At 40.7% G+C, this 24,169-nt stretch overlaps 1 protein-coding gene across 8 annotated transcripts in view; it reads left to right on the forward strand.

The window, feature by feature from the left end:
• The window catches only part of CASP8 (caspase 8), a 41,721-nt gene that overhangs the window by 15,402 nt on the left and 2,150 nt on the right, over positions 1-24,169 (forward strand). Inside the window, exons 1-11 of one of the 8 annotated variants that reach the window (XR_004812402.2) lie at positions 3,093-3,273; positions 4,738-4,784; positions 5,553-5,637; positions 13,554-13,892; positions 16,442-16,547; positions 17,548-17,686; positions 17,789-17,833; positions 18,211-18,296; positions 19,870-20,011; positions 22,573-23,074; positions 23,563-23,730. Coding sequence is in view for 7 of the 8 variants with exons in the window: in XM_049106630.1 (XP_048962587.1) it covers positions 13,588-13,892; positions 16,442-16,547; positions 17,548-17,686; positions 17,789-17,833; positions 18,211-18,296; positions 19,870-20,011; positions 22,573-23,074 (1,325 nt within the window). In the remaining variant the exon portion in view is untranslated. Of the gene's footprint in view, positions 1-3,092; positions 3,274-4,737; positions 4,785-5,552; positions 5,638-13,553; positions 13,893-16,441; positions 16,548-17,547; positions 17,687-17,788; positions 17,834-18,210; positions 18,297-19,869; positions 20,012-22,572; positions 23,075-23,562; positions 23,731-24,169 lie in introns of those variants that run through there. The other 7 variants (XM_025441647.3, XM_049106630.1, XM_025441648.3 and 4 more) reach the window with 7 other exon arrangements.

Below are 24,169 nucleotides of genomic sequence, written 5' to 3' on the forward strand. Positions count from 1 at the left end.
TGTACACTATTCATTTTGATATAGATAATCACACACATATATCTCAAGATGGAAGCAAGAAACTGGTTAAAGCAGGTGAATTAATAATGATCTTTGCCCATCTCAGTAAGAGTTTAACCAGCTTGAGGTTCACATTTCACTTGTTAATTATTCGTCTTCTTTTTTAGAAAGAGTTAAGACTGGGAGAGCCTAGGGTCAATACCTTACAAATGACACAAATTGAAGGACTTGAGACCCCTCCGTTCATTCTCAGTACAGCCCCCTGGATGCTTCCAGCAGCTCATCCATTTCTGCTAGGCTGGGCCTAGATGTAGACAGGAGAATGAGTATAAACTCTCAAGTGAAACCTTCCTGGGTCTCTGCCATTTATCAGTGGATTGACACTGAACTATTTATCTCCACAGCATGTCTAATAATTTATAATCATCGTACAGATGTTGTGAACATCAGTAACCATGGCAGTGAATGTCTACTGACAACTGTTGAAGGCCTAGGCACTACTCTGAAGTGCTCCATCTATTTCATCTCTTGTAATTCTGCTCTGGTCGGAATTCCCAAGCTGAGGTCTGAAGATTGGTATTTTTTTTAAACCTCCCCAGTTAATTCTCAGATCAGTCAAGTTGAGAACCATGGATGTGTAATAATGTGTACACAATGATTAATGGCTCGGGATCTAAGAGAGATTGAGAGAGAGAGAGGGAGAGAGAGAGAGAGAGGCTTCATGCTATCATGCACTAGCTGAATGCACTTGGCCAAATCTTTCGACTTGTCCAAGCCTCCCTCTCCTCATTTATAAGATGGGAACAAAAATTAGCATCCACCTCTAAGAGTTGTTCAGAAGGTAAAATGGACCTGTTTAGGTGACTATGCCTGGCATACACAAAATGGTATGTGTTATCTGGTGCCATTGGGCCAAATCCTTTTTCTTTTCTTTTCTTTTCTTTTCTTTTCTTTTCTTTTCTTTTCTTTTCTTTTCTTTTCTTTTCTTTTCTTTTCTTTTTTTTTCTTTCCTTTTCTTTTCTTTCTTTCTTTCTTTCTTTCTTTCTTTCTTTCTTCTTCCTTCCTTCCTTCCTTCCTTCCTTCCTTCCTTCCTTCCTTCCTTCCTTTCTGAAAGACAGAGAGAGAGAGAGAGAAGTAGAGACATAGGCAGAGGGAGAAGCAGGCTCCATGCAGGGACCCCGATGTGGGACTCGATCCCGGATCCCGAGATCACGCCCTGAGCCGAAGGCAGATGCTCAACTGCTGAGCCACCCAGGCGTCCCCCAACTCCTTTTTCTTAAGTGTCTAAGAGTCCAAAGACCTGATCTTTGTGCACAGGTCACGTTGTCTTAGTTGAAATTTGTGCTTTTCCAACCACATTGTTCATTTCAAATTCTAAGTGTTAGGGAAGAGAGACTAGTGTGTTACAGTGGAAAAATCCTTGTGTTTGATCCAACAGGATTGAGTTTGAATTTGTATGTCTGCTTGACCCTCAGTTTCCTCATTCATAGCATAGGGGAACAATCCTCCGCACCATGGTGTGAATTGAAGATAATTCAGTAAGGGGTGCGACATACAGGAATTGTATTATTGCCAGTGTTGTGGTTCTAAAATGTGCAAGATGTGAAAGCAAAAGGGTGGAAAGCCCTTAAAAAATTCAAACAGGAAACAGAGGCAGAGGGTCAGAAGGAGTTAGAGGATGAGGAAAAACTGAGGAGGGCTCAGAGTCCTGGGGATAAGTGTCCATGTTACCACCACTCCAGGCTTAGTGATGGAGGAGGCGTTGGTTACTACTACACCTAACAGCATGGCCTAGGAGCAAACAGTGTTGTTACCCCCACTTAGGACTGGGCCAGAGCCAACCATTTTCTTTTGCAGGCTCTCCCATTTCAGCTAGAGGCCCACTCTGACCCCAGGAGAGGCCTGCCATATGAACCCATGCATGGCATGGTTCATGGCTTCAGCACTGAGATCTGAGAACAGAGGAACAATTCCTCTCCCCAGACCTCTTTCAAAGGAGAATGGCATTTTACTAGCTACCCTAAATTATAAGGGTCTGAAAATTACAGGAGTTATTAACACTAAATTTTGTTAATGTAAATGCTTTCCTACAAAGCGTTTTCCTACAGCTTCCAGGTGTAGCAGGGGGGAACTGTTCTCTTCTTCTAGGTTCCTTCTTTGGCCGGTTTAATAATTAAATTGACATAAGACAGAGTAACAAGAGAATAATAAATTCCATTTCATACGTATAGGAGCTCGTAGAGTATCAGACTCAAAAAAACGACTAAAGCAGGCAGCTTTATTTTTAAAGATTTATTATTTATTAGAGAATAAGCATGTGTGAATGAGTGGGGGGTGGGTAGAGGGAGAGGGAGAGAATCTCAAGCAGGCTCCTTGATGAGTGCAGAGCTCTGCGTGGGCTCCATCTCGCGACCCTGACATCATGACCTGAGCTGAAATCAAGAGTCAGACAGTTCACTGACTGAGCCACCCAGGTGTCCTCAAAGCAGGCAACTTTTATACCTTTTAGAGAAATAGCAAATTTGTGAAAAATTGACAAAAGAAAGATGTTTGGGCTTGAAGTAGTAAATCAGTGAGGCAGTAACAAGCTTTGCTCACGTCTTCTCAGCTCTAACTTCCCTGTCTAGGTCCCTGACACAGGGAGGGTACCTTTCACATCAGAGACTTACTTTCTGCCTTCAAGGAGGAAAAGGAGGTTCAAGCTGTCCTTCTTGCACTGGTTATTTCTTAAGAAACTCAAATTAAAAATAACCCTTAGGTGAAGTGGTGTATTTTAGGGTGCCATATTATGCCCCTTTCAGGAACCAGTTAGTTTACAGGGTGACACACTGCCTACACCCCTCCTCTGATGGTTGGAAATTGGGCAGCTGTTGCTTTAAGAAGCACTCCTTGTTTGAGTGAGTCATCTCTGTCTTCTTGCTTTGGAAATCGAATTTATTTTCTAGATCTTTCAGTCGAGGAATTTTCTTTCTTGCTTGCTTGCTGCTCTTGTCTTTTGTGATTTTCTTTCAAGCCCTGCTGAACTCCCTAATAAATTCTGAACGTGGAGAATAGGAAGTAAGTCCCCTGGGGGAGGAAGAAAGTGCAGTTATCGAAAGTAAAAGAAAACTTCTTCCTGGAGGTGTTTCCATCTGCACCCTTCTCATCCCCGCCCTCTTTCAAGGGATTTTTCTCGTTGTGTGGACAAGCCCTAAGAGTTTGTGGGAAATTAGGCAGTTCAGGGGTGCAGTGGGCACTTGGTGACTGTGATGTGGCTGGGACAAGGTGGAGCAGGTGAGTGCCTGGAGCAGAAGGAGGCTCCTGAACCCCAGGTTCCTGGGACTGGTTCAGGGGGCACAGTGGAGACTCCTCAGGGTCCCGCCAGGGCCCCAGGTCTCTGCTTTCTCTCCTGGCCACAGCCCCGGGCCTTGCTCCTTTTTAACTCCGGGATCTCCACTCCTCTGCTCGGTTTCCCCTAGTGTGTCCTTATACATACAGACACAGTGTCTCTCCTGCTGGATCAGTTTGGAGAGTCCATGAGGCGCTGTTTACCGATTTCATTTGTTTTCTTTTCCATTCAGGCAGAGGGTTGGTGCTTTCTTCCATCTCCCTCTGCCACCCCGCTTCCTATCCCCTCTGCTGCCTCTCAAAATACAGCTCTCTAAATCTTTTGATACTATCCCTGAACAGATCTGTATCTTTGCAAAATGTATCATTGTTTGTGTGTGTGTGTGTGTGTACACTGTTTTTTAAAAGATTTTATTTATTTATTCATGAGAGACACAGGGAGAGAGAGAGAGGCAGAGACACAGGCAGAAGGAGAAGCAGGCTCCATGCAGGGAGCCTGATGCGGGACTCGATCCCAGGACCCAGGATCACACCCTGAGCTGAAGGCAGGCCCTAAACCGCTGAGCCACCCAGGGATCCCCTATACACTATTTTTTAGCTGTGAACTGGAATGAGTAAGTAATTTCTCTGTGCTTCTGTTTTCTCACCATTAAATGGAATTCATACTACCTCATGAGGTGGTCCTGAGGATTTAATGAGATAATACACGTTAACCACTTCCAACAGTGACTAGTGCTACAGAAGCTCTCAAGTACTAGCAATTATTACTATGTATTGGTATTATTTGGTTTGTATCTTGCTCATTCCGCTTCTTTTTAAAAAAGGAAGCATTCTGGGATTTGAAGTTCCATGTTTTGCCAGGTCCCACTTTCTAACCCCGGGACAGTCTTTACAGTCCTATATAAAGAACTTGCCCAACAATCCTTAGTCTGATCCAACTTGACCAATCTGATAGGTATAAAATGGGTATTGTGTTGCTTTATTTTGCATTTCTGAGGTTGTTAAAATGTTTGAGCATCACTTTGAACATTTTGGCTTTTTAAAGCATCCCTGTGAAGGAACTCCATGTTCAAACCCATTGTCCCTCTACAGGGTTTCTTCTTCTCACTGATTGGCAGGAAATGTTTGTAGGTTATAGATATTGCTACTCCCGTGGCAGGTTCTGGGAACACAGACATGAAAGATATGATTCCTGCCCTTGTGAAGCTCACAGCTTGTCATAAAACAGTGGAATAAACGCTGGGGTGGATGCTTAGGAAGCATCAAGAATCAGGGAATCCCTCCTGGGCTAGGATTGAACTCCTAACAGGATTTCCTTCTGTTGCTGTGTCCTTACTCAATGGACAGATCAAGTGGTAGTGAAGGGCATTGGTAGTACTTACCCTGGCACCTTTATCCCGCCCTCTACAGGTGAAGAGGCACCTTCAGACACCTCATTTAATCGTCTCAGCTCTAAGGTGAGTCTCTGCCCTCAGAAAGCTAATATTCTATTTGGGGAAAGAAAAAGGACAGTTTCAAAGAAGAGAGGTGTTCAATTGTTTTTCTTTCTACTTTTAACATCGGAACACATCTCAGCTGATTCACAGCAAAGAGGCTAGGCTGATGTGTGTTTTGTTCAGTTATATCTCCAGGGTCCAGACTACACTGAGGACCCTAGGATTTGTCTGTCCCTTTGGTGAGGTCATCTGGGCCTTTCAGGAGAAAGGGCCTTGACTCTAGAGTTGTCTAGGCTGCTGAGGCTGGGATCTGGTGGGCTCAGGGCCCATGGAGGTGATCCTGGGAAACCATGAGAGTTAGCTGTGGGGGTTAGCAGATCCTCCTAGAACCATGCTGAGGGCCTCACACTTTTCAGATCTCTCGGAAGTGCTCAATGAATATTTGCTGAATGAAAACATTTAAGTCTTCATAACGAACCCAGAAAAATCTGTAAATTCCTGAAATATGAAAAGAAGGGGTTCTTAGTTACCATCCAGACCACCTTTCTTATTTTGGAATGTGGTAATGAGGCCCTAAAGGCAGAACGACCGTCCAAACACACAGCCAAAGCCAAAAGCTCAGGTGGCCCAGCTCCCCACCTGTAACCTGTCCCCTGTTTCTCTCACACTCTTGAATTCTGGGAGGAGATACTGCTCTGGGGCAAGCTAGCCTTACTCAGCCTAAATGAGTCACTATTTCACAAACAGGAAGTAGAGCGGAGCTAGCTTAGTTCTGTACTCTTGTTTTAGTCGTGTGTCGTGTGCCCGGGAGAAAACAGGCCTCTGGAGAAGCTGCTGCTGCTGCTTGAGGGTCCTAGGATTATCGGCTTCTTTGGTAAGGTTGGATGGGCCTCCGGGAAGAAAGACCTTTGATTCTAGACGTTTCTAGGCTATTGAGGGTGATAGTCCCTCTGAGACTAACGGTAAGAATTAGTAGTCCCTCTGAGAGCCATGGGGAGAGCCCCACAGATTCCAGATCTCAAGGCGCCCTCCAGCTTAGGTTAGGTTTTTCTGGAATGTTCCAAGTATTACTATCTTTACAGAGAGCTCATCCTTAATTAAATCATGGCCAAAGCAGGGGTAGAGTTGGGACTCTGGAAGGAGATAAGGTCTGATTTCTCAGATTCTGACCTTTCTGCCGCAGTAGACTTATTAAAGATTCCTGGTTTTGTGTTTTGAGACTATCTTTGTTTTTCAATTTTAAAAATATTTTAATCTTTGAAAAAATTATGATTACATGTCTTTTTTTGGTTAAATTCTTTCACTGGCTTCCAACTGCAAGTAGAATAAAATTAAATCTTTGCAGAGCCTGTCGTTGAAACTCTCCAGTAAGATGTTCAAATTTGAGCCCGACGCCTCTCCTACAAGCTTATTTCTAAACTGATTTTCACAATCGTAACATGAAGATGATAATACCAATTTTTCAAAGGCTTGTAGTAAAATAAGTAAAAACATATTTTTAAGTTTATATGGATGTATGTTATAAACGCTTGTGTATCATAATAGAAACATTTATGTATATCAAATACTTTTGGGAATAAATTTATTATTAAAATATTAAAGATACTTATATTTATATAATACAAATCTTTTAAAAATATTTTATTTATTTATTCATGAGAGACACACAGAGAGAGGCAGAGACATAGGCAGGAGAAGTAGGCTCTCTAAGGGGAGCCTGATGCAGGACTTGATCATGACCTGAGCCGAAGGCAGATGCTCAACCACTTAGCCACCAAGTGCCCCTACAAATCTATTTATATGGATTTATTATTTAACAGATATTGTATAACTGAAAGTGAAAGAAAATTTCCTCGAGGCGTTGCATCCCCATCCCTTTCTTCTACAGTGTATGCATTATGTATGAAAATATGAAAATATTCAAATTTATAAGTTTTATGTATGTATATAAACACACAGATATATGTATAAATATATATATGTATTTACACACACACACACACACACACACACACACGACTATAGATGGAAGGAAACCACCGAATATAACCAAAGAATTATTTCTAAATGGTGAGTTTCTAAGTGATTTTTCTTTTTCTCTTTATACTTTTCTGTTCATTCTCTAAGGAATACGTTTGACTTTTACTATTTTAGGATCAGAAAAATTCAAGAATAAGTTTTCTTTAAAAATTGTTACTGTGACAAAATTTCTAGCCCATTATGCAGGAAACCTAGGTCGCATAAAACAATATCCATTCCACGATCCTTGTACTTGTGGATCTTTGTGCCTAGAGGCGGCCCGTCATCAACGGTGTAAAATTCTGTTACAGCGAATTGCTTTTCAGGCACTATGACTAGAGAGATGTGTGGTCTAAACAAAGACTGAAGATGATGCCATAGTGTGTCCTGTAAAACCTGGACCAGAAAAGAAGCCCTGCCAGCATTTTCCCTACTAACCCTCCATTTTGATATGATGCAAAAATCATTTAGAAAGCATTGTGTAATTATTGCAAAGATAATAAAATGAACGAGATGAAGCAGCGACAGAGGACAGGAGCCAAGTGCCGATCATGTTATAACCAAACGTTGTATCATCCTGGCCTTGGATTGTAGTATTATTATTATAATATACTGTCATACAATGCTCTTGAATATGTAGTAACAAAAGCCTTAAAGAAGGTTTATTCCTTTGGATCCAATAGTTATTACTTCTAGGAAATTATTCTAAGAAAATAATCAGAGGTGTACACAGAGACTTCCATTTTAAGAGCTTATTCTAAATATAAGCAGAGACTGGTTACATAAATTATGGTCCAATCCTGCGATTTTGTACTTTACAAATTTTAAAATCCATGCTGTAGAAGAAAAGATGAAGATATCAAGATGTATTTACAATATTACCAGTGAAAAGTCCACTTATACCTCAGAAATATGGTATAATAAAATATGAGGGGAAATATAAATATATATAAAATGCTTGGTAGGAAAGATGGTAAAATATTATTAAGTGATTATCTTTGGATGGTGGAATTAGTAGGTAATTTTTATTTTCCCTTTTATCTTTTCTGTGCCTTCTAAAATGAATACAATAAGCATTGTTATCAGAAAAAATTATGGAGGAAAAAAAGAAATTCTGCTTTTATTTGATTCTTTGGTTCATTTGATTCTGTAAAATGAGATTTTATTTTATTTTTTTTTATAAATTTATTTTTTATTGGTGTTCAATTTGCCAACATATAGAATAACACCCAGTGCTCATCCCATCAAGTGCCCCCCTCAGTGCCTGTCACCCAGTCACCCCCACTCCCCGCCCACCTCCCCTTCCACCACCCCTAGATCGTTTCCCAGAGTTAGGAGTCTCTCATGTTCTGTCTCCCTTTCTGATATATCCCACTCATTTTTTCTCCTTTTCCCTTTATTCCCTTTCACTATTTTTTTTTATATTCCCCAAATGAATGAGACCATATAATGTTTGTCCTTCTCTGATTGACTTATTTCACTCAGTATAATACCCAAAATGAGATTTTAATAGAGGTTAGAACTGATTTAAAACTGTAAGGACATTGGAGCTAATGGTGCTAAACAGAGCTGGACCTAATTTAGGTCCTTTCCAGCTTATGAATGAAATTGGGCCTTTAAGTAGTGATTTTCATTTAAATGTAAGTCCATGTAGGATAAATAATGCATGCACCTGGTAAAAATTCAAGGTGTCACCTTGAATTTTCTGCCACCTTTTTGGCCTCATCCACTCCAGCACTGGGCCTCTAGATCCTCTCTGAAGCAGCCGCTGAAGCAGCTGCCTGTGTATTGGTTCTATTCAAAGATCTGTGAATACACAAATCCATGCACCACTTATTAGATCACACAAATCCAATCATGACGATCTTCCTATGCTTTTTAAATATATCAGTAAAGTTTCTTTGAACTTCTCATACTGATAAACAGTTGTTTCTGCCCTTTTGTTCTTTCAAGCAATGCTGCCATGAAAAGCTGTGTACATGTTTTTAAGTACATGGCGCTTAACCTAATGTAGCAAAAACTCCTGGAAGTCAAATTGTGGGGTCATTTTATATTTTAACCCACAAGGCCAAATTACCCAACTGCCTGTTTTTATTTCCACCACCTCAAAACACTGTATTGCAAGTTTTGTACTTCACCAATCTGATAGTTGGAAAATGGTCTTTTGTAATTTCAAGTTGCTTAAATTTTTTTTTTTTTTTTTTGTGAATGAGGTTGAATATCTTTTCAAATCTTTAAAAGCCATTGGTTTCAAGAAATAAAGCCACTGGTACTTAACTTTTCTCTGAACTGTGTGCTTATGATCTTTACCTGTTTATGCATTGGATTATTGGTCTTTATCTCTTTCAAAAAAAATTAACTTACAAGAGTCTTATTTTAAGAAAATCAGTCCTTTTTCTACTTTTTCCTAGTCCAAGATTTATTTATTTTTAATGTTTGTTTGGCTTATTTTTGCAGAATATTTTAGTATTATTTAAGGGCATTTATGAACCTTTCTGTAATGGCTTCCAGGTTTTCTGTTGTACTTAGAAAGATTCTTTACCACAGCATGATTACTTTAAACAATTCTCCAATATTTCTTTCTTTAGTATTTTAATTTTTCAGGTTTGAATCTCTGATCCATCTGCAGCTTATTTTAACGCAGAGTTCAGTTATGATCCATTGCAGTTTGTTCTAGAAGTTTGCCCAATTGTTCTAACATGATGTGTTGAAAAATGAGGATAGCTCTTTTTTGCAGTGCATTCAGTTTGACTATTTTTCATTGCTAACTTCTAATTACACATTAGTTTCTAATTTCACTGTTAAATTCTAAAGGAGAATATGGACTGGTACTATTTCTGTTGTTTGGAAATCTTGTATTAAGATTTTCTTTGTGGACAACTTTTGTGACTACTTGGTATGTGTTTGAAAGGACAAGTATTTGCTACTGGGAGGAAATTCTGTTAGAGTTTGTCACTTGTGCCACTTCGATCTTTCAGTTTTCTACTCGGTCTACTAGATTTTTTATTTTCGAAGAAAGGCGTGTGGAAGTTTCCTGTTATTTTCAGGGCAGATAGGTTTTCTGAGTTCTCTTAAATTCTTTTTTAAAGTTTAAATTCTTCTAATACTTTATTTTCTTTGAAGAACACAAATGTGGGGGCGCCCAGGTAGCTCATTCGGCTAAGTGACCGACTCTTGATACCAGCTCAGGTCTTGATCTCAGGGTTGTGAGTTCCACATTCGGCTACACACTGGGTGCCGGGCATGGAGCCTACTTAAAAAACAAAACAAAACAACACAAACAGTGTTGTGTTGCTTCTCTGATTTGGTTTCTTTTCCTGGTTGATGTGCCTGTGGTGTGTCATTTCCTGTTCCTCCTTCACTCACTCTCTTACACTAACCTTAAACCCAAGAACAAACTGATGTATTTTAACAGTAGTTTCATTTACACAGAGAATATCTGCATACATCCTTCTTACCATATTACAGGGAAAGGGCAACTCTCTTTCCTCACTCCTTTACCCCCTGGTTCTAGTTTTCTCCTTTATTCCTCGGAAGAAACTTTTGAATTTGGTATGTCTCTTCCCAGAACCTTGTTACCTTTTTATTTTCTGCTTTTGCATATGTATCTGCAACCACTGAAAATCTCGTATTGCTTTGAGTAATTTTTAAAAATAAACATATTTAAAAAAATATTGTAATGTGGGGGTCCCTGGGTGGCTCAGTGGTTTAGCGCCTGCCTTTGGCCCAGGGTGCGATCCTGGAGTCCCGGGATCGAGTCCCATGTGGGCTCCTGCATGGAGCCTGCTTCTCCCTCCTCCTCCTCTCTCTCTCTCTCTCATAAATAAATAAATCTTAAAAAAAAATATTGTAATGACTTTTTCTACTTTTTTTTTTTACTGTCATAATAACACATCATGGATAGCTATCATTTTTATTTCAGAAGATGGAGTGGATTTTCTTAACTGCTGCACAATATTCTGTAGTACGACTATACCTTAGTTTATTTTTTTTTTAATAATTTTTTTTTTTTTTTTTTTTTTTTTTACGATAGTCACACAGGGAGAGAGAGAGGCAGAGACACAGGCAGAGGGAGGAGCAGGCTCCATGCACCGGGAGCCCGATGTGGGATTCGATCCCGGGTCTCCAGGATCGCGCCCTGGGCCAAAGGACAGGCGCTAAACCGCTGCGCCACCCAGGGATCCCGACTATACCTTAGTTTAATCAGCCATTTCTATATTGACGGACATTTGGGATGTTTCCAGTTGTTCAGGGTTGCACATTGTGTGGTGACAGTCCATGCGCATAGTCTGTTTAGTACATGTGTGTTTCTATGAAATGTGATTTAAGGAATGAACCTGCTAGTTTGCCCCCTTTGATGTCCAGTAGGTTTTGCTTGCTACATTTTGAACATATGCCGTTAGGTGATAGCCACATATTTAAGATGCCTTTTCTAAATAAAAGTATTTTCATGATAATTGGTTGCTTTTGTGAAAGATGTAGGCTCTACAGCCTTTGAGAACCCCATACAAAGTGTATCTTTCAAGATATTTCCTTCTAGTTTCCTAAAGCAAGAAAACGTGTCTAAACAATGATGTATGCTCTAGATTAAAAGGGGAAAAAAAGGTTTTGTTCCATAATTTGGCTTCTAAGAGGGAAATAATCAGAGATATGCAAAGGATATGTGAAAAAGCTTCTCAATATTATATTATTTTTAAGAGTAAAGGAATTAAAAATCCCTTAAAATAAATTTTGCTATATTTGCATGCTGGAGATCAAGAAATATTAAAAATGTCCCAAAGAATATTTAATGGTAGGGGTAAATGTTTGTTCTAAATATTAAGTGGGGAAAAATAGGTGTACACAGCTGGATATGCAGCCTGATTCTAATTTTTATATGAATGCATCTTTGCATGCACATGCATGTGTGTGTGGTGTATGATAATGATAACTGAGACCATGTTATGATTTACTGTATTTTCAATTTTCATACACACAAAAAAACACTGCTTCTATAATCAGAGTGGGCAAGGGAGAGGGAAGGTGTTTTTTTGTTTGTCTTTTTAAAAGGTTTTATTTATTTATTCATGAGAGACACAGAGGCAGAAATAAAGGCAGAGGGAAAAGCAAGCTCTCTGTGGGGAGCTCAATGCAGGACTCCATCCCAGGACCCCCAGATCTTGTCCTGAGCCACAGGCAGATGCTCAACCACTGAGTCACCCAGGTGCCCAGGAAGGTGTTTTAAAAGGGAAAACTACAAATTTTAAAGTCTTTCAGGGTACTTTTTGAAAATATTAAAATTTAACCTTTATGTGCAAATCAAAAATATTTCTATTTATTTATTTATTTATTTACTTACTTATTTGTTTGTTTAGAGAGATAGAGCCATGTGTGCAGGGGAGGGTCGGGGTGGGGAGGGACAGAGGGAGAGGGAGAGAGAATCTTAAGCAGGCTCCACTTCCAGCACGGAGTTTGACGCAGGGCTCAGTCTTGTGACCCTGAGATCATCACCTCAGCTGAAATCAAGAGTCAAACTCTTAACTGACTGAGCCAACCGGGTGCCCCTCAAATATTTCTATTTTAACATTGGATATAGAAAATACATAAGTCCTGGTTCACTTGATCATTACCTCAAGTAATAGAATCAGGACTTGTGTTTTCATCCAAAAAATGTTAGCCAGTGCAGGGAACTGCCTCTAGAGTCAGGTGATCCTGAGGCCTTTGGGGTATAGCACTGCGGCGTGTCTTCCCAGCACCATTGTTTCAGTCAGATCCCATTCTTTCTCTGGCCTCTAGTCCTTTTGGCCTATCCTCCACACATATTTTTAAATTTTAATTTAAATTTTTTAAAAAATATTTTACTTATTTGAGAGAGAGAGAGCAGGGAGAGGGAGAGCGAGTGAGCACGTGTGCGGTGGGGAGGAGCTGAGGGAGAGGGAGAAACAGGCTCCATGCTGGGCAGGAAGCCTGATGGGGGGCTCTACCCCAGACCCTGAGGTCATGACCTGAGCGACAGGCAGATGCTCAACTGACTGAGTCACCCAGGCATCCACTTTTTTTTTTAAAGGGGTTTATGTATTTATTTGAGAGAGCCAGGTCACACAAGAGAGAGCATGAGTGGGGGGAGAGGCAGAAGGAACTGGAGAAGCAGGCTTCCTGCTGAGCAGGGAGACAGACCAGGACCCCAGGATCATGACCTGAGTGGAAGGCAGATGCTTAACCCACTGAGCCACCAGGCGCCCCTGTCCTCCACACTTTTCATGTTAATCCCAAACTGGATGACATTACGGTCCTTTCTGAGTTCCCCATCACCTCTAGGGTAAAGCCTGAGCCTTTGCCCTACAGCATGAGGCCCTTTGTAATGGTTCCTGGCCACAGCTTCATCCCTATTGCCACCACTTCCCCTCCCAGACACTCATGGTTACTTTGTTGGGCAAATTGTGCCTGCCTGAGTTGACTTGAACATTCTCGCCTCCATCTTCCACATACATTTTTTCCCACCTCCTTCCCACAGGTGCCTGCCATCCAGGAGGCCCTTTCCCCTGGCTATATTCCTACTGTGCCCTGGTTAACTCTCGAACCATTGGCTAATTTGTATATCTACCTTCCAAAATAGTGAGCTACTCAAGAGCAGAAACCTGTCCTATTTGTTTAGTTTTTTGTTTTGTTTCTTCCCTGTGTCCTCAGTAAGACATCTGGTGTGTAGTAGAGATAACAGCACTTGATGAAGGAATAGACCAGTAAATGGTACTTCTCTTCCTCATCTGAACATAATATTGTGTTTTGACCTAGGTTAACAACTACCTCGTCCTGACACTTGACCAACATGGATTTCAGCAAATGCCTCTACAATATTGGGGAACAGCTGGACAGTGACGAACTGGCCTCCCTCAAATTCCTGAGCTTGGACTACATCCCACAGAAGAAGCAGGAGCCCATCAAGGATCCCTTGATGTTATTCCAGAGACTCCAGGAAAAGAGAATGTTGGAGGAAAGCAACCTGTTCTTTTTGAAGGAGCTGCTTTTCCGAATTAATAGACTGGATCTGCTGATGACCTACCTGGACACCAGCAAGGAAGACATGCAGCAGGAGCTTCAGATACCAGGCAGAGCCCAGATCTCTGCCTACAGGTGGGGAGGATCTCCACGGTTCAGGCACTGGGAGGCGTGGGTGCAGTGGATGCGTGTCTGTGGGCAGGGCTGCTTGCGGCTGTCTGTGTGGTATGACTTTGGAAGTTCCTTGAAGATGTCCCACCAGGGCCAGATAGAGAAATTTAGAGAACTTGTATATAATTCAGTAAAAAAGTGAAGGCAGAAAATTAAAAAAAAAAAAAAAGTGTTTCCAAAGTGCAACGTTACCTGTAGGTGTGCTAAAATTAGAACAGTCGTCTGCTGGATGTTCTCTCTGTCTACCCTTCTGTTGCCTCTGCTCGGTTGATGTCTACATCGCGCGCTTACTTTGCTTATTTCTGGATGAAGCATCGCCCCTGCTTACCTGAAATCCCCCTCCACCTGCTTGTGGATGACTATGGAAACGCTCAGTGGGGTTTTAGGTTTTTATTTCACACTGAAAAACTTGCATCACAGTGTCCTCCAGAGAGAGGGATGTGCGGCCAGTATCCTGGACCAGCCAGGCTGTACCCCACAAGGACTGCCGAGTCCCTGGGGGCCCAGCTGCTGCCAGGAGAATGGTGGTAACTTCAGTCATCTGTCCTGCCCAACACCTTGCAGCTGGGTCTCTCCCTGCCTGTGGGATAGCGGGTACCCAGGGGTGATAACAAGCCATGTTCTGTTACGTTTTTATGAATTGGTAACAGATTTCTTTGTGTGTGTGTGTGTGTGTGTGTGTGCAAAAAGGTGATTTTATTAAAATATGGGCAGAAGGGGCTGCATGGGGTGAGTGATCATATATATAGGTAATAGACTTTAAAAACAGAAACACACTACCAACTTCTGTCTTTTAACATGCCCTGTTATCAGATACTCCCTAAAGTTATTTTTAGCTTCCCTTCTGAAAACTTCTACTCAAGCCTTAGCTGTGGCCCATTTCACCGGTCTCTTCTTTCTTGTCAATAATGATGGCATGTGTGTGACAGTAAGTCCTCACAGCCAGGGCTGTGAAAGCCACTATCCTCTACTTTTGTGGCCTATTTTTAAAAAAGATTTTATTTATTTATTCATGAGAGACAGAGAGAGAGAGAGAGAGAGAGAGAGAGAGAGGCAGAGACACAGGCAGAGGGAGAAGCAGGCTCCATGCAGGGAGCCCGATGTGGGACTCCATCCTGGGTCTCCAGGATCAGGCCCTGGGCTGAAGGCAGCGCCAAACTGCTGAGCCACCCAGGCTACCCTAGCGTGGCCTATTTGTGAATATAAATGTCTCTACCATGTTAAGCTGCCCAGTTTGTGGGACATTGTTACGGCAGCCTTAGGAAACTCATACACCCAGGACATCTCTTTTGCCACTTAAAATCAAAATTCTCAAGAAGCTCTAAGTAGAGAAACATATGATAAGGAACATGCCAAATCTTGGGTCTCTGAGACTATGGGCCAGGACATTCACGAATGTTTTTGTGTTGTTATTTTCCTTTACATAATAGTGGAAGGTTTGCTAACTTATTGAACTTTCCTTTGCTCCTTCAACAAATGTATCTCAAGAACTTATCATAGATGAAAAAATAATAATGCCTGTTGTGTATTGAACACTTAGCGTGTTGCCAGTTGGCTTCAACACGTCAGATAAACTTGTTCGTATTATTCTTAATATGTCCCAGTGGTATATAGTATTATCTACAAGTTTACAGATGAGGGAAAAGAGCGCATAACACGTCCAAAGTCACACGGCTCTGAGATGATGGAACCAGAGTTCCGAAATCAGTAGTCTAGGCCCCCTGCACTTACATACTTCACCTCGTGACCCCCTGGGCTTATGGAAACAAAAAGGGCACGAACCCTCCTCTCAAGGGGCTCAGAGGGCTTCCAAAGCAGACAATTACAACATGTATGTAAACTTTCTGGGGATACAAGGCACCGTGGGGTGAATGCATTCTCAAGCATACTCGGGCGGGACTCAAGCTTAGTGGGTGACTCTGTGTCTGCGGATGGACAAGGGAATGGGGATGTGAAAGCATAGATAAAGGTGGGGACAGGACAGCTGGGTGTGTTTGGGGGGTGGAGGGGGACTGGTGGTGAGGAGTCGCTAGAGAAGCTGAGGGGGTAGGCTGGACTCGCTGCACAGAGGTCTGTATTCCGGAACTGAGTGTTGAGCCTTCCTGTGGAAGTTGACAGCTAGGAGAGCGCTAACAAGTTTTAATCAAGGAAGTGATGATCCAGTTTGCATGTTGAAAAGCATAATTTCCAAAATAAAACTTTCATTTTTTTCTACTGCAATAAGTGACTTTATAGTGGAGGACCAAGGAAAAACAAAATTCATCTCACTGAAATTAACTGTGTGGCATAGTCAGTGGAACTGCAAATTCTGTTAAGGGTGGAGCATTGGGGCATGAGTCAGTAGTCTGTTATGTCCCTGCAGCAGCCTCTTTCCAAAGATTCAACTCATAAAGTATGTCATTAGCTGTCTTTAAGGAGTGGTGACCAGAATCAAGTTTCCACTGCAACTCCTTTTGTCAAATGGGAAATTATCTGAGAAGCCATTTCTAAAGTGTCTCCATTTCCCACCACAGGGTCATGCTTTTTCAGATTTCAGAAGATGTAAGCAAATTGGAATTGAAATCCTTTAAGTTTCTCTTGAGCCGGGAGATCTCCAGATGTAAATTGGATGATGATTTGGTAAGCCCTGGTGATGTTTCACCAAGATCTGGTCCTGAGGTTGGGCCAGTCAGTGGGGACTGCTGCGACTGGAGAGAGGGCTGGTCCAGTAAAAGCAACCTGGACTCTCACTTTTTAACTAGGGGAAAGGAAAATGTTGTTGGGCCCCAGTGTTGCAGATACAATTCCTTTGTATACTGTGAAGTACTGCTCACATTAATTATCAGGAGCAGGGCAGAGTCAGTAGCTCGGAAAGAAGACTGGTGGTGGAAGCATAGCCCAATGTGGGGAAGGACTGTGGTGAGCTGGAGACATCTTCCCACTTCTGCAGTCTCTGAAACCACCTGGGACCTGAAACTCTGTATATGTGCATGTGCGTGTGCATGCATGTGTGTACGTGTGTGTGTGTGTGAGTGTGTGTGTGTGAACGTGGGACTGGAGGTGGATCAGGGACCAGAGGCAGTGTCAGGAGAGACGCAGCTCCCAGGGCTGTCACTATGGGGACCAGGCTACCTTGTCTCAGCCATGCACCTCAAGCTGTTTCACAACTTCACCTAATGGTGTCCATGGCTGATTTCAGCACAGGGCTTGGGGCCTGGGTGACACCTGATGTCACTTTTCCTCTACCTTCTCATTTCTGTCTTCTTGGGCCATACAACACAGAATTGCTTCACTAGTGCTCTACTGGCTTTATAAGACTGGGATGTCCTGTCAGGAGGGTTAGTTTGGGAAACTAGAGTAGGCCCTCTGTTTGGAGAAAGTGGAATGAATGAATGAATGAAAGAAAGAAAGAAAGAAAGAAAGAGAGAGAGAGAGAGAGAGAAAGAAAGAAAGAAAGAAAGAAAGAAAGAAAGAAGAAAGAAGAGAGAGAAAGAAAGAAAGAAGAAAAGAAAGAAAGAAAGAAGAAAGAAAGAAAGAAAGAAAGAAAGAAGAAAGAAAGAAAGAAAGAAAGAAAGAAAATCTAATCTAAAAACCAGTATGTCTCAATCCAGTCTTCCAACTTTACTTCTCTTCCTTCTAGAACTTGCTTGATATTTTCATAGAGATGGAGAAGAGGGTCATTCTAGGGGAAAGAAATTTGGACACCCTGAAAAGAATCTGTGACCAAATCAACAAAAGCCTGCTGAAGAAAATCACAGATTACGAAGAATTAAACAGAGGTAGAAATAACTTGACTACTGTGAATTAGCAAAATGTATTCTTAAATTGACAGATCCCTCTGTCACAATTATTTCTAATCAAATGTTTCTTTTTTAATTCAGAGCAAACAATGAACCTTCAAAGAAGTCTAGATGAAATTTCAAATGGTAATATGAAATATGTTAAGACTTATTCAGTTAATTTATTATCAGATACCCCCATTGCTTCCTCTCCCCACAACCTTCTATCACGTCCACATCTTAATGGACGTGATACCTACTACCAAGTAGGCGGCTTGGTGCCTACTTGTCACTCTCTACATGTTGAAAGATACACAACTATTGTCAAAAGACATAGGCCTTCAGCCCCAGGCTGACAAGTTTAAAATAGGTGAAGAGTTAGTAAAACAATTTTTATTCTGTGGACTGCAAGGATATTATGTTCAAGGTAGTCCATGAATTTTCATTTTAAAGGGGACCTTATGGTATCCTTGGTGCTATGTGTTTCTTTACCAAAATACCCTCCCTTCTATGTCTCATTCCAGATATGTCTCAGTTGCCTATAAGGGAGGGATCCGTGAAGATATTGCCAATGTCGGACTCTCTAGGAGAACAGGACTATGAATCAGAGGTGTGTAGAAATTCAGACTCCTTTTTCTCTTTGGATTGCAGATTCTAGTTCTTGTATTCCTTAGCTTTCAAGTTTCCAGATAAACTAGTAAGAGGCAGATGCTTCCTGGAAATTTTGAGAAGTATAGAAAATTTTCACAAACAGACAAATTTAACATGTGATTTTCTTAAGTTTTAAAAGTAACAAGCATTAAAATTTTATTTTAAATCCAAAGACAAAGGCATTGGAATAGTTGGAGGGCTGAGGAATCGAGAAGCCTCCTGGCAACCCTTTCAGCATCTGCCCTGCTGAAGCGGGAGAAGGCTTTGGCAGAAAAGTGTAGTGGGACTGGGAAAAGCAAAGCCTTTTCTTTTAGGGTGACATTTCAAAACTGTTTCTCTGTGCTGATTTAGGGGTAAGCAACAAATACTCATGATCTAGCCGTCTCTATGTTCTCATCTCAATGAGCTGGGGAAAGAATCGCCTTTCTAGACATAATCATTTGGGTTTATTAACCGTCAAAGATTCACCAACCACATTTTGATCCATTAGCCCTTTTTACTTCCTCTCTGTGGCAGGAAGCAGAGGAAAACCTGAATGCTACCTGTCCAGGGGGAGACTTGAAATTAAACTGAGAGAGACCAGTTATGAGTGGGCTCCTGAGCAAATCACCAGACCTACCTAGCCCTGAAAATCGAGGATTGACCAAAGTCATGTCGCACTTTGCAAATAGTAAAGCACTCTACTGAGTGTTCATGTCCCCACTGAACAGCTAACCGTCCTGAGTGCCAGAAAGATTAGGTAATTGCACAAAGTCTTAAGATTATTAAGTAGTAGAACCAGGAATTTGAGCCTTTAGTGTGGAGCCCTTTTCTCTACCTCGAGGAGTTGCATGGGTTTCCCAGTAAATGCTGAGTATCTCAGCATTGAAACAACCCTGGGAAAGTCAGGACACAGGATACTGTAACCTGCAGTTAGGCAAGACCTGCCTGGCTAGTACATCTCTCTCTTTCAGTCCCTGTGGTCCTGAGAGCCAAATTAAGTCATTGGCTTTCAAAATCCTCAGACCGTACGATGTCATGTGTGAAGGGCAGGCCCTGGGCTGTTAGCCTAGAAACATAGATGAGTTGACTAGATGGCCAGTGGAAGCATGAGGTGACAATAGGCAGCCCAGAGACAGCATTAAGACATTCATCCACTCAGCATTTTCCTGATTGAATGCTCACAAATTAATACAGTCTAGTTCCTGGCACAGCTGTTAGTTGTCTTGAGCAGAAACAAGAACAAATGGTGAAAATATGTTATGATGACAACAGTGTTAATATATGTGCAAAGTGCTCAAGAGGCCCAAGTACTGGGACACTGATTTTACACACAACTGTGGGGCAGAAATGTGGGGATTCCGTGTCAAAGGAACAGGTGGAAACTAATTCACCAGAGAAATAATGTCAAGTTGGGGTAGGGCCATGGAAAGTGCACTTGTGTCCCCGTTTGGCTAAGAGGACAGCCTCACTTCTTACTAGGGAGTTATTTGTTCACATCCCAAGTGTTTGACTCACAGAGTCAGCTCTTGGGCTGGATTTTTGTTTTCCAGACATCGGACAAAGTTTACCGAATGAAAAGCAAACCTCGAGGATATTGTTTGATCTTCAACAATTATGATTTTAGTGTAGCACGGAGGGAAGTGCCCAAACTTCAGAGCATTAAGGATAGGAATGGAACAGACTTGGATGCAGGTACAGTAGAACCCTGAAAAGAAGTGAAATATTTCTAATATATAAGTTTTTTAATCAAAAGGTGAGAACAAAAATTGTACCAACAGGGCCTCATGTTTCAGAAAAAAAATGAATGTAATCATATTTCCTTGTGGAAATGAAGAACATTTTTATATATTTTCTGCTTTTGTTTTATTAACTACTTTTTAAACCAAAGTAATGTATATAAGACAAAATATCAAGTCTTATTAAAAGGCTTATAATAAAAAGCAGCAATAATAAGCTTTGCTTTTAATTCAACTTAATGAATAGTGCTTCTGTAGAATGTATTAAGTATTAGGAGAAAACATTGCCTTGGGACCAAGACCACATATAGAAGTTGCATTTACAAAGTTGGATAGATGAAATTGCGAATCTTTAATAGAAATAGCATTTCCAAATATTAAACTGCCAGATATTCTTTTGCTCAGCCTATTTAGGAGGAACAACTTATAAGAGAACTTTTAAGAACTTACAAGTTAAATGAAAACTTATGAGAACATAAATTAAATGAGAAAAGAATTTGCAACAGGTGAACATGGAAATGGCTACTACTAAAAGTAATAAATAGAAATAATCCAACCCAACAAATGGATTTTTGAAAATGGTGTTTATGAGTCATAACATTAAGAAATGATTTATTTTTTTAACTGAATAAAACTTAGAAAATTAGTGTAGGTTGATTTTAATCACCAAGACTCTGCTAATGGTCTCTGTTAACAGTTTATTCAAGCAAATTTATTCTAAGATTTCCAAAGCCACAGAGCTTAAGTCCATTTACTATATCAGTCCTTATTATACACCTTGGTATTGAAGAAAAGATTTCAGACCTTTGATTTCCATTCATTTACTATTAAAACAATTTTTTTTGAGAGAGACAGAGAGAAAGAGAGGCATGCAAGCTGTGTGTGTGTGTGTGTGTGTGTGTGTGTGTGTGTGTGAGGGGTCAAAGGGAGAGGGACAGAGAGAATCTTGAGCAGACTCCACATCCAGTGTGGAAACCAATGCAGGGCTCCATGTCATGACTCTGGGATCATGACCTGAACTGAAATCAAGAGTTGGACACTTAACCGACTGAGCCACCCAAGCTTCTCACTATCAAAATTCTTATTAAAATAATATTTGATTGTATTTCTGGCCTTTTGGTCAAAGGGTAGGTACAGAGTTGCAGAAAAATCTAGACATCTAATGTGCAACATTATTATAGTTAATAATACTGTATTGAATACTAGAAATATGCTAAGTGTTCTCATCAACATACACACACACACACACACAAAGGGTAATTAAGTATGTGAGGAGATGTTATTAGCTTGACTGTGGTAATCACTTCACTGTGTATATACAATTTTTAGGTAAAGAAATGAGTCAGGCACCTTGAAAATGTTGAAAGACTTTGACTAGATCTTAGAGAACTTGGGCAAAAATAAGCTTATGCATATAGAAAACAAACCAATGAAAAAATACAGCAATTACTAATTCCAGGAAAGACAAAAAATTTAATAAGGAAGGAAACATAATTAAAGAATATTGTATTTACATAGTACTATTGATTCAACTAAAATTTGTGAACAATATAAGAGCATCAAATGCTCATCCTCCATAATAGAAACTCAATACAAGTCTAAAATTTCACATGATGAGATGAGCACTGGGCGTTATATTTTGGCAAATTCAATTTAAATAAAATTAAATCTGAAACACATGGGTGGCTCAGTGGTTGAGCGTCTATCTTTGGCTGAAGTCATGATCCTGGAATCCTGAGATGAAGTCCCATATCAGGGTCCCACAGGGAGCCTGCTTCTCCCTCTGCCTATGTCTCTGCCTCTGTGTGTGTGTGTCTCATGAATAAATAAATAAAATCTTTTAAAAAATTAAATTAAATCCTCTATGAAAAAAAGTCTAAAATGTATAAATAAATACCTGATTTTTCAAACGTTCATATCTTGTATTTTTTTATTTAAAGATTTATTTATTTGAGAGAGGGAGAGAGAGCACGAGTGAGGGGAAGAGCAGAGGGAGAAGGACAAGCAGACTCCATGCTAAGTAGGGAGCCTGATCTCAGGACCCTGAGATCATGACCTGAGCTGAAATCAAGTCAGATTCTCAACCAAGTTAGCCACCCAGGTGCCCCGCATATCTTGTATTTTGATAAACAATTTTGAGAGAGTTCAAGATAAAATAAGTATGAATCTTCTATTATTTTTTTTTGTTTTTTGTTCTGATTATGTAATACAATCATTATTTAGATTGGTTTGGTAGTAAGCCTAAATAATAGCTTACCCATCTTATATAGACTAGTCAAAAAAGACAGAAAGCTAACAATAGCACTCTCTCCCCTTTATCATTTGCCTCAGGACTGGAAATGTTTTCAACTGGGGACAGTAAGTATCAGAAAACTATGAAATTCAGCCAGGAATATAAAGGGTCTTATTCTTCAGTTCTGGTTCAAATTCTTAATCTGATCATTGCTCTCTCTAGCTCCGGACTATGGTTTGGGATTTACTTTGGTGTGATATGACTTTTCTTATTTCATTTTTCAGATGCGTTGAGTAAGACCTTTAGTGAGCTTCATTTTGAGATAGTGCATTTCAAAGATGCTACAGCAAAGAAAATCTGTGAAGTTCTGCAATCCTACCAAAGCATGGACCACAGTAGCAAGGATTGCTTCATCTGCTGCATCCTCTCCCATGGAGACAAGGGCATCATCTATGGCTCTGATGGGCAGGAAGCCCCTATCTATGAGCTGACCTCTTACTTCACTGGTTCAAAGTGCCCTTCCCTTGCAGGCAAGCCCAAAATCTTTTTTATTCAGGCTTGTCAAGGGGATAAATACCAGAAAGGAATAGCTGTTGAGACTGACTCTGAACAGAAGGAAGCCTATTTAGAAATGGACTCATCATATCAGAAGAGATATATCCCAGAGGATGCTGACTTTCTGCTGGGGATGGCCACTGTGAACAACTGTGTTTCCTACCGAAACCCCATGGAGGGGACATGGTATATACAATCACTTTGCCAGAGCCTAAGAGAAAGATGTCCTAGGTAATTTTTGGCTACTCTGCCCTTTACTCATTTCAAATATCTAGTTATGGATTACATAGTTGTGCTTCCCAGGTCAGTTGCAAAGTGGGAGAGGGGGTAAGTGCTCACATCTTTAGTTCATAGATGGAAAAAAACTGAGATACTTACTGCAGAGTTTCTTTTATTTAGTGCCCGAAAGGACAGTCAGAGTGTCACAAAACAGGGAATGATGTAAAATCAGTGCAGCTCTGTTCTTAGGCAGAAACATAACTGAGCCAACGCAACTAGTTTTGGAAGTCTTCCAAGAAGGTAATAATCCATTTCAATGTTTAACATCCTCCAACTCTGTTAAAGTTCTATAATAGCTAACCGACCCTCTTGGTGTGTTGTGAGAGAAAAGTACCAAAGAATAGTAATTCTTTATATTCCCACTAATTTGGTCTGATGTGAAACCACAATATGTGGGAAAACATCCTTCCTTCATTTATTATACTGTATGTTTCCTTTAGCTAAAGGATGGTTTTGTAGTCACAGTTCACCCAAGCGCACACCTGACAGATGAATAGCAAGAAGTCTTCTAGCTCTATATCTCATCATGCTTTAAGCGTATGAAGAGTAAGAATTTCCCATGGCAGATAAAGGAATGAGTCATAACATCAACATCATGTCTTTCTCTTGTAAGTTAAACCACCAATCCTACAGAGGTGGATGAACAGGTTGCCCAGCTCACCTGATAAAGATAGGCTGGGGAGAAAGGGGGGAGTAGCTGCAGGAGACATTGGATTTTTCCTTGCCCAAAGAAATCATAGATGATCACAGAAAGAGAGGATATTTGGGGACATTGAGGCGATTATGGGGGCAAATGACATAGTAGGAGGAAGAGTAAGGTACAAACAAGTCAGGGGGGAAAGAACCCAAATGTGATCCTGACCCTGAGGTTTCTGATGTTCGATAGAGATGTTGAGTAAACCAAAGATAAGTTTTTAAGCTCTAACGCTACTCCTTTACTGAAAAGCTTTGACACATCTTAGTTTAGCAACTTACGATTTCAAATGCCTGATGTTTTGAGGGAAGGAACAGTCACTAAGTACAGTGAATGAAAGGGTTTGCCAGTAT

This window comes from Canis lupus, chromosome 37 (genome assembly GCF_003254725.2).
Source record: "Canis lupus dingo isolate Sandy chromosome 37, ASM325472v2, whole genome shotgun sequence".
NCBI lineage: Eukaryota > Metazoa > Chordata > Mammalia > Carnivora > Canidae > Canis > Canis lupus.